The sequence below is a fragment of the Cucurbita pepo genome, chromosome 3 (genome assembly GCF_057944985.1).
Source record: "Cucurbita pepo subsp. pepo isolate OVF chromosome 3, ASM5794498v1, whole genome shotgun sequence".
NCBI classification, from domain to species: Eukaryota; Viridiplantae; Streptophyta; class Magnoliopsida; order Cucurbitales; family Cucurbitaceae; genus Cucurbita; species Cucurbita pepo.
Window position 1 is genome coordinate 6,065,161 of NC_141800.1, and position 10,883 is coordinate 6,076,043.

Here is a 10,883-nt window from a genome sequence, read left to right on the forward strand (position 1 = left end):
AACTCTTAAGACAGGTAGGACTGTCGAATTGACGGCTTTCATCCGTCTTATGTCTCGATGACAAATGATATTCAAGCATTTTACTCCGATTCCATCATGAAGTTGTGGGTAGCTTCAAAGTAATAATAGTGTTCTTGGCCATTCTATGGTTAACCAAGGCATCGACATACATAAGATCACGTTCCAATGACTCTTCTATCACTTCCACTCTCTTCTAGAGAGCAGACGTTCTACCTCTCTATTGGGAGGACTTGCATTCTCCTCCGCCGTCAAGTCTGTCACTTCTCCCACCCTTAGAGGAATTGGGTTGGTAATTTCTATTATTCCACTTGTGTAAGCCTAGTTCTACTTTACGTCTTGAGATTGATCATTATCAAACAGTCGTTTGGTTGTAGCATAGGCCATGGAAATATCTCATAATTACATTCCTAATTACATTCCTAATCATTGACGAAGCTGTTTATATGACACTTAAGATGTAACTTATGACAATCCAATCAGCTACAAAGAAAGGAGCCACAAATTAATGGAATACTTCGAAAGCACAAAAACCAATAGCAGTCAAAAGCCATATAATCACAGAACCAATGCTATCATGCACCAACAGGGCTATATAACGTATTGGAAGAGTTGAGTTGAAGCTTTTGTAAATGACAATTGGGTCTAACTCATGTAACTTTAAATTCAACACATTCTTCAACTGTACAAGTAATAACAAAGTGCTAACCAACGAACAAATCTATAGTACGAGATCGAAATTCCACTAACTTCACATTGCATTTTCGGCTGGTTGGGATTGGTATGTGCGCCTCCTTAACTGGGACTCCGCTGTTGGCTGTTGTAAGAAGATCCTCGTCGGGTCATTTGGATCAACATAGCTGCAAGTTAAACATCAAAAACATAATCAAATGACAAATTCCAACTTGACAATGAGATTGAATTCGATGAGAATCAACGCTACTCACGCATGTCTCATCATTTCATCGACAGGAGTTTGTGCTGCCTGCAATGGATCAACTTGAGGACCTGCATTCATATGTTGATTGTATTGTCTCACTGAAGACAGCAAGTTGAAGAAGAGTGGTACAAAGGTACCACATCCCCCTTCCTTGAACAAAATCTTAAACGAGTGAGTCGAGTAGAGAGCCCTGTGCTGGTCTTCAGGCACCACCTGTAATAAGCTATTAGCTAGGCTTTCTAAAGTAGCACTCGGACACACTAAACAAGATGTGATCTAATAGTTCGCATGCTTACAGGTTCAACTAATCCAGAGATATTGTTGCAGAAAAATATTGGCTGGTTAAATTTCTCATCATGAACATAGAGCTGCAAGCGCAACAAGCAAAATATTAGATAGCAATGCAACAAAATGTCGAATAGAATAACGTAATCCAACAGCTATTTAGGTCTAAAAATATGGACACACAAATATAAGAGGCCCATACTAGATTATGAATAAGTTGCTTTGAGTTTAGGACTCGACAAATTATTAGATTTTATTAGGGCATTTTCATGAAGATTGTGTAAATAGTACTATTAGAAGATATATTCGGAATATTAGTGAGATATTATAAAGGATATAGTGATAATTAGATAGAGATGACTTGGTTATAAATATGAGCTAGGATTTGTGGAGGGGAGGCCATATTTTGGTGCGCCAGTCCATAGTGGGTGGATTGTCGGAGAGACAACCTTCTTAAAACCTATGGATATGGTAATTCCTTTGATATTGCAATGTAGTTTTATCTTTCGTTTATGCAGGAGAATTCTCACCAATTCAGTTTCCAAAGATGGACAATTATAAGGACAAAAGGCATCAAGAAGGCAAGTAAACATAAAGAGTGAAAGCTTACCAAAGGCATGTCAAATGCAGTGAAGTATGGATCTGGTTTATTTGACACAAACACCATGCGTACATTTGACAAGTAAATAGTCCCTTTTGCTTTCACACGATCACTCGAAGCCCTGAAAGAGAGGTAAAATCCATTACGCTCATGCACCATCTCTGCCACTTACAACCAAGTTCATCCAAATTGATACAAAGAGGCAATTATTGCCGGTAAAAGGTGTCAGAATGGGATATTATATCTTTTTATTTTTAATATAAGGGACAAAAATCTTTTCAGAAGGGAAAATTGCATACAAAAAAGGAGCAACATGATATCTTATTGAACTTCTAAAATGTACATAAAAAAAAAAAAGAAAAAGAAAAGGCAAAACCAGCAGAATCCATTTGGACCAGGCTACAAACAGACCTTTTCCCATACCTTCTCCACATCTCTAAAAATTTTATTCTTCCTTTCAAATCAGATATTCCATTAGATGAAAAAAAATAAGTAGTCTTCCACAAGCCTTTTCCCTTTGTCCCAGAAAGGAGTTGAACTAGGACCTTGTTAGCCATTAAGCAACAAGATATATATATATGAGCCAAGAAAATACCTACCAATTAAGATAAGATTTATCACAAGCCATAGAAAAATGAGCTCGAGGAACTAATGGTCAACCCAACATGTAACCCCGTATTGCCACAATTGTCCAGGCTCCTAGAAGTTAACCTTTTGTCCTTCCTAGTCAACATATTGTACCACGAGGAATTTTTCTGGAAAGAAAGCTGGCACACCTTAATAGACACCCAAAGCCACATTCCTAAGAGTGAGGATAAGCGGCAACAACATCCCCTCTTGACTCACAGAAGTTTTTTTTTTCCCCCCATTAATGAGAAGAGTATTTGCCTGTCATGGCCATTACAACCCCAAATAAAGCTTCTAACATTTAAACTTAAAACATTTTTTCACCAAGATTGTTTCGGAAAGTTCTAGATACCCTCGTAAAGATTTTTTCATGTGTGAGGAAAGCATAACCAAATAAAAAAGGGGCAGAGTGACACTGTGTAAGACGGGCAGCTCACACTTCAACCTCATTCTTTTATGTGTGAGGCTTTGTGATAGTTCATCCTACCTACACTACTTCCTTATTCATGAACTAGATGTGGAAAGTTACTTTAACATGACAAGATGGTGAAGTGTGAAAGGACAAGTATTTGCCCTAGAATTCAATGGACAAAAATCACATAGATCTTAGGTCCTAAATAATCTCAATAACTTGTCAACTTTAGCATAGCTCAATTAGTTAAAACATATAATCATAACCATGAGGTCAAAGATTCAAATGCAACCTCAGATGGTATTGAGCTGGAAAATTAATCCCACAGCTTTTTGTGTGTTTATTCTCAAGCCTAGTGCTAACCCTAGAATAGGAACAGATTTTAAGAAGATTATCTTGTACATTAAAAAGCAAAAAACCTTTAAATAAGACACATGGAAGTTCGGAGAAAAGATAATCTTACCTCTGGCCTCTTGAGGCTATAGTTCTCTCACCTAAACCTTCCATCGATAAAGACCAAATATCTGTTGCTAGACATGGGACTCTACCCACTCGACCAAATCCCCCCACCTTGTTTTCTAGCAATAGCATGCACACTACAACTACAAGTCGTACTTTCCCCCACCTTTTTTTCCCTAGCAACAGCTTACACACTCATGCATCAATGATGTGACTCCAATCGTACATTCACTAACTTGGGAGTTCCCAACTCATGCTTAACTTTTGCTATTTTCCCCATTCATGATTTTCCAATGCGTCGTTCTCCTTCATAGGAAAATTCAGTTGGTAGTTGGCTCGACGTATGACTTACTTGTCATCCACTCTCTCACTTGCTTCATCTAAGTAGTAATTCACTCCTCCCAGGTGCAATGGTTGTGTCCCCCAATAATAATCCTTTATTTTCCTAAGGTAAGGTCTAACACACTACTATGTGCTATTTTTGTGCTAAACACTATTATACTAACAGAATTGACTATGAGATTACCTCATTGAATGAACCTCACTCTCATCTACTCTCAAACTAAAGCAGATACCTGCTTCATGGAAAACTGACAAGCTCTTTTTCCAATGCAACTCTTGGTTTCAAGCTTGGGCCCATTTGGCCGAAGGATGCTACCTCTTGGATGAGACTTGCAAGAACACCACTAACACACTCTCTTAATGGTGTGCTTCTCTTGTCGTCTCTCCCCTTTAGCCTACTCTTCTTAAGCCACCTATAATTGCAAATAGGCAACATTATCATTTCGTTCAAGCATGTTTCCTCATCATCATGGCAGCCTCACACTCTTCATTGGAGCAAACGTTGGTCACTGAACTCTCTCTCCAATGAGGCACGTCCACTCTAATTCATAGAGAAACTTCCGGTGTTCTCTCAAGCACATTGCATGATTAAACAGCCAACATGGATTGACCAATGAAATCCATTCACAATACTGTGGACACTTCCCTAGGGCAGGTAACTCATTCTCTTGAGTTACCTCCCTCTTTGCTCGATTTGTACTAACTCGCCCGGATGCCCAAATCATATAGACTACTAGTTGCTCCACTAGGCACTTGACCAATACTTTTCTTATTGACTGATACTTTCAATGGCCAACCCTTAACTTTATTTTTTCTTTTCCCTTTATGAAAAACCAAACTTTCATAGCAAAAATGGACATACAAACTGCCCATGAAAAAAATAACCACTAGGAAAAGAGGCTCAAATTGTTCAAAATGATTGCAAAATTCTTTAGTCCACACCCAAAGACGCATTACTAATCAAATATGAAATTCCTCCTCTAAGACATCACATCACCACTTTGAAAATCTTTTCTTTCCTCTCAAGTCAAATGTGACAGTATAGCTAAATATGGTATTTAATAGCTATTTGGCATTGTAGCCAAATAGAGATTGCCCCTTTGGCTAAACACCCAAATTCCTTACTTTCGTTCATACAAGAAGTGATGGATGCACAAAGAACTGGATGAATCTCTCATGCAGGTATACATACACACAATGCAGACAAGCAACTAGTTTTTAATATTTGAAACAAGAAAATTTTTAAAGCATCCATGAGTATATTAACTCAAAAAGTCCGAACTTGACTTCATGAAATTTAAGAAGAGTTACAATATAAAAACATTTTTGAAACATAGTATCTACATTTTCCATATATGCCAAACAGCTGCATCCTTTATTCAAAGAATCAAGTAATGAGTTCTTAAAATTTTTCATGTCTAGCTTAATCTACCATACTTCCCTCGCTCAGAATACCTTCATAAATAAAATTAATCAAACTGCCAGAAACAGATTCTGAAAAGAGAAAGGTCGGGTAACCATATAATATGAATAATATAAAGATGTCCCTTCGAAGAAATCTGATAAAACTGGAACTATACAAAGAACATTAGCATGGCCCCTGTACTAGGATGACATGCACAAATCGAGAAAAATGAAGAACATAACGATGGTTAATAACAGATGGAAAATTTCCGAAATCTCCATAACGATGGAAAATTTCCAAAATCTCCAGGTACTAAAAAAGTCCAAGAAACTAGTTCTATAAGTCTGTCCTGTTCTAGCTGGTTCCCAAACTTTCAGCCCTGGCCAGGTACTGGTTTCCAAAACCAAAAAGGAGAAGAATCTATGTTTTACTACAGAATTGAACAAGGTCAAATCAGTCAACGCAATAACATTGTAATAAAAAAGATTAAGTTCCCAAATTCAACGATTCCTCGCGTAGGCATTATGGTACCTTCAATAATCAATCACACCTCAACCCCATCGAACCCAGTGTAAACTAAATAAAGTTATAAAAGACGTCCCCACGATTAAGGTCAATCAGAATGACTCGTACCCAGAATCAACTCAAAATCGAAAATCAGATTACTGATTCAACCAGGAAAAATTTAGAAAAACAGAAACAAAATAAGCAACCGTCATATGACACAAATTTAGGAATCATCCACACAGCAAATTCCCAAATTAGTTCAATTACAATGGTCGGTCGTGTAATGGTTATCGAAAAGGAAATAAAGGAGAAATAGAACTGACCCGGGGATCTTATCAACCTCAAATTCAACGCCATCTCTAGCCAATACGAAAAGCTCGTTGGTGAAGGGAACGGGCATCCCATTTGAAAACAGATTAGGGTTGAGAGCCATGGGAGATCAGAAGTGAGCCAGGTTAGGAAGACGCGAGGTTTAAAACTCTAATCGCCGCCAACATCCACGACCTTCTGGATAATTCTTTGGTGCACAGGAAGAACATTCGAGAAATGGCCGACTACTTGCGGAATTGGAGCTCCTCTTGAAGAAAACTGCCCAAATTTAGGGGCATTTGGATTGGTCGGTTGTTTTAGTTTATATTAAAATTAATTATGTAATGTAAAAATGGTTAAGAGAACTCTTTTAGTTTTAATTTTAACTTCAACTCAATTGCATAATGATTTTCCATAATTTTTAGAAAATTAATATTTTGTGGTTAAACTTAACACCATATTGTAACCCTATCTATTCTAAATGATTTATTTATTTGTGGTTTTATTATCATTTAAAATAATGTATTTTATACCATAAAAATTACGACCTAAACAATTATATTTGCTAATTTATTATCATTTTAATATTATCATTTAAACACAAATTTTAATAATCTAATGTGCAAAAATTGAATGATTTTTTTCTATTAAAGAAATATTATTTTTAAAATAGTCATATTTTTCAAGATTTTTTTTTTCGAATTTCGACGAACTCGAGACCTCTTGCACCCAAAATTAGAATCATACCACTAGACCAAATGCCCTAGTAGTGAATCCATCATTTTTAGTTGCTAGTCCATATATTTTCTGCGCTCAAGATTTAAAATTTATCCATGTGTTTTGTGCTTTAGAAGCTACTATTATTGTCATGTTAATTTCACATGGTTCACCCGTGTGATGTTAATTTCATATGGTTCACATTGTTCATCACACAATAAAATTTTTACTTCAATTAATATTTTAAGAAATATACAATAATGCAAATACCTTTCTTGGGACTAAGTCTTTTTTAATTTTGTTTTTCATTTGTACCACTAACTTATAGCGTAAATAAAATAGAGGAAATTTGAAATGCTAATGGTTTACATAGTACCTACATAGTATTATTATTATTATTATTTTTTACTTTCTAAGTGGCAATGACTGACATTGCTTTCTACTAAACCTTTCGATTTTGCAGATTGAAAGTTCTTTGCAATCATTTCACAAGGTTTATATTGTAAAATGGGATTAACTTTTTAAATTAATTTGTGACATAACATAGTACATATTGCATAATATGGCAAAACCTGACATAACATAGTAGAGTATATCATCATAATATGACATAACATCATAATTATGATATGGTTAGGGGTCATAGGGTATGCCTCATTATACATAATATAATTTATCAAACTAAACCAAATCAAGTAGAGCCATTTACCTGGTTTGCCTGAGTCGGAGTCACTAAATATTCCTAAAGTTGGTTCAAATTTGTCCCTCCAAGTCTACTCAACCTAGGTGGACTTATGACATCGCATTAAGAAATATTAGCGAACTTAACTTACCTAGAATATCAAATAATTCCAACTTCTAGCTCAAAATAATTTAAACTGAGCAATTAGGTGCCATATTGATCTTAAATGTCTAAAATAAGGTCAAAAACAACTCTAAAAGGGTCAAAAATGTTGGGATTGAGTCAGATAAACCATCAAGCCGAGCTACTAGAGTTGAGCGCAAGAGGAAAGACAGATAAACCGTCAAGCCGAGCTACTAGAGTTGAGTGCAAGAGGAAAGACTCGATCGAGCCGCACTTGAACCAAGGGTGATGTGCTATATGAAGGTGGCTTGGTGTCATGATCATACTTGTCCAAGGCATATTCTCTAGGGTCACATGTTGAATATGTAGACTATGCTTGTCTAGGATGTGTTGTCTATGGCCGCATGCCCGTTTTAAACCCGTTTTCCTTGTTTTCAAGGTAGGTAGACCTTTACTATTATTGTTGTGTCAATATGGGGGTGTATGACTAATCACCAAAGTCATGTCTACACACAACTGCGGCTAAAATGCCCAAAAATATAGGGATGTGATTAGTTGTTAATTCTTTCTACCCAGGTTATATGCTATCAAAGTTGTTGCTGCTTCTTTGCTTTTAGCTTATAATATTGCTTCCTTTAAAATTGTTTTCAATGTATTTTCTCACTCACTTTCTATAACATTTCTCTCAAATATGACCCGTGGCTCGAGATGCGCTGCTATTGTCTGTGCAGTCCGAGTTTCACACAACTGACTTGTTCACTAGGTTAGAATAAGTGTCGTACAATCGCTGGCTCACTATTGAAAGAGTGCGACTATGACAAGTGGTATAAGAGTCGAGTTGGCTTATTGAATCGTAATACACAAACATGTCTGCTGCAAAACACTAGGCAACTCCCAGGCTGACCGATTGGTAGAGATCAAAGATCAATTACTCTACCTGAGTGAAGTTCGTGATAGAATACAACTTTTGGAGTCTCGCATGAATTAGATTGCCGCTAAAACTGATAGGATCGACGAGATGGTAGGCCACCTTGAGGCAATGCATGTTCGTGAATTAATGGTTATGATAAGCGCCTACAATGCTGGAATTTGCAAAGCTAAAGGTCCTTCTAGAATCCTTGCAAAACGCTCACAGAGAAAGCTAACTTAACGGATTGATTCCAACCAAGAGCTGGTTAGAAGATGAATGACTCTTAGATCGAACTTGGAATCTATGATGGTCACTCTTAGATACCAAGACAATTCACTCCAGAATTAGCTTGATCAAAACTAATTCAATGAATCGGTTTAAACATCAAACCTAAAGGAAGGTTTGAAAAAGAATAACACCAAAAGAGTATCAAGAAAACACAAAGATTTTTTCTGTATTCAACCAAAATCCCTCGAACAGAGTATTACATGCCTTTAAATAGGCCCAAAAGATAACCCTAACAAAATAAAGTTCAGCCACCAACCACTAATAAATGCTATTAAATACAAATTGAAGAATATAAGACAATTCATACAAACTTTTAATAAATGCTATTAAATATAAATTGAAGAATATAAGGCAATTCATAAATTGTCTTAATTGGTAGTTCAACTACCAAAGGAAAGTCTTCTAATCACTTTCCAATGTCAGCCACTCCATTATTTTCTTGATTTGATACTTGAATCTTCTTTGTATTGCTTCTTATAATTGCTCGTTCGGGTACATGCACGTGATCAGTTGTTGGATTCATATCAGGTTAGGGTTGAGGCCCTAGAAGACAAGGCCATAAATGCTAGTGGCTTTGAGCGTGGGAATAACTCGAAGTGCTTTGTTGTCCAGATGGAGGAATGCATCTAGGACTTAGACAATACCAAACAAGCGAGCGTTCAAATGGCCTCAAAAATTTCAGAGGATTTGAGAGTAGCCCTTGTGGTAGTTAGGCTGAAGTTGTGGATTTGAGTGCCCAACTAAAATTCATCATGAGAGCGGTGGGAAACCAAACCCCAACTAGAGAACTTTATCTTCAACCTTGAATATTACTTTTGAGCCACAAATACCATGGTAGAAAGAAGCGAAGGTCATGTCCGCAACAATGCATCTAGTCGATGATGCAAAGTTGTGGTGGATTTTTAAGTACTTGGACATTCAAGATGGTCGATGGAATGTGGACACTTGAGAGAGTTTAAAACAAGAACTCCGCTCTAAATTCTTCCAAGAATAATGTCAAGATAATCGCAAGGAGGAAGTTATGAGAATTGAGGCATACTAAAAATATTCGAGACTACGTTAAACAATTTCTTGGCTTATGTTGGACATTCGTGACATGTTCGAGAAAGACAAGGTCTTTAGTTTTATTGAGGAGTTGACGTCGTGGGTGAAGGCCAAGCTTTTTAAATAAAGAGCCCAAGACCTTTCCACATTCTATGCTACAGTTGAATGACTAACCTTAGCAATAATCAATTCCAAGACGAAAGCCCAAGACCTTTCCACATTCTATGCTACAGTTGAATGACTAACCTTAGCAATAATCAATTCCAAGACGAAAGGCAGAATTAGGCTTCCATAAGTGGGGGTAATAGAAATTACCGACTCAACTCCTCCAAGAGTGAGGGAGGTGACAAACTTGAAAGACGAGGATGAGAAAGCTAATTCTCCCAACAAAGAGGTAGAACTTAATCGCAGAAACCTCATAGCAAGAATAGTCACAGTCAAGGCTCCTTGTCCTGCTGCAAATGCAAGGGGGCCATTGAGAATTTGAATGTCCACGGAAGGTGACTCTATATGCCTTCCAACATAGAGTGGATTTAGAAGCCGAGTATGAGACGTTAGAAACAAAAATATAGTAAGTTTAGAATGTTGAGCATCCCCGCATAGAGACACTAAAATACTTTTCCGCTCTCCAGAAGAGAGTGGAAGAGATAGAGGAGCCAATAGAACGTGTTCTTATGTATGTCAAGGCCTGGGTAAAGCATAGAGCAACAAGGAGCACCATTGTCGACTCTAGAGCCACCCACAACTCATGACGGAGAACGAAGCAAAATGTTTTAACATCCTTTGGCATCAAGACACAGGAAAGATGAACGTCATCAAATTGGAAGCTTTACCTGTCTTAAGAGTCACAAAGAGAATTCTGATCAAGCTGGAAGCTTTTCCTGGAGACTTGGACAAGGCAAATCAAGCTGGAAGCTTTACCTGTCTTAAGAGTCACAAAGAGAACTCTGATCAAGCTGGAAGCTTTTCCTGGAGACTTGGACAAGGCAAGTCAAGCTGGAAGCTTTACCTATCTTAAGAGTCACAAAGAGAACCCTTGTCTATGTGATTGTTGAAATGGATGACTTTGACATCGTGTTAGGGATGGATGTCCTGATTGAACACAAAGTAAATTTCATGCCCCTAGCAAAATGCGTTAGTAATAAGTAGTAATGTTAGGGATGGATGTCCTAATTGAACACAAAAATTTCATGTCCCTAGCAAAATGCGTTAGT

At 37.1% G+C, this 10,883-nt stretch overlaps 1 protein-coding gene and 1 non-coding gene across 2 annotated transcripts; one reads left to right on the top strand and one right to left on the bottom strand.

The window, feature by feature from the left end:
- Window positions 1-576: 576 nt before the first annotated feature.
- LOC111789925 (UPF0664 stress-induced protein C29B12.11c) lies at window positions 577-6,187 on the bottom strand. The gene is made up of 5 exons (XM_023670649.2): window positions 5,920-6,187; window positions 1,854-1,965; window positions 1,255-1,326; window positions 966-1,171; window positions 577-878 (listed from the first exon to the last, which is right to left on the bottom strand). The coding sequence occupies exons 1-5, from the start codon at window positions 6,027-6,029 to the stop codon at window positions 770-772; spliced, it is 609 nt and encodes a 202-aa protein (XP_023526417.1). The 5' UTR covers window positions 6,030-6,187; the 3' UTR covers window positions 577-769.
- LOC111791918 (U6 spliceosomal RNA) lies at window positions 5,228-5,330 on the top strand. Its single transcript, XR_002814707.1, has one exon. It is a non-coding gene; the product is annotated as a U6 spliceosomal RNA (small nuclear RNA).
- Window positions 6,188-10,883: the final 4,696 nt, after the last annotated feature.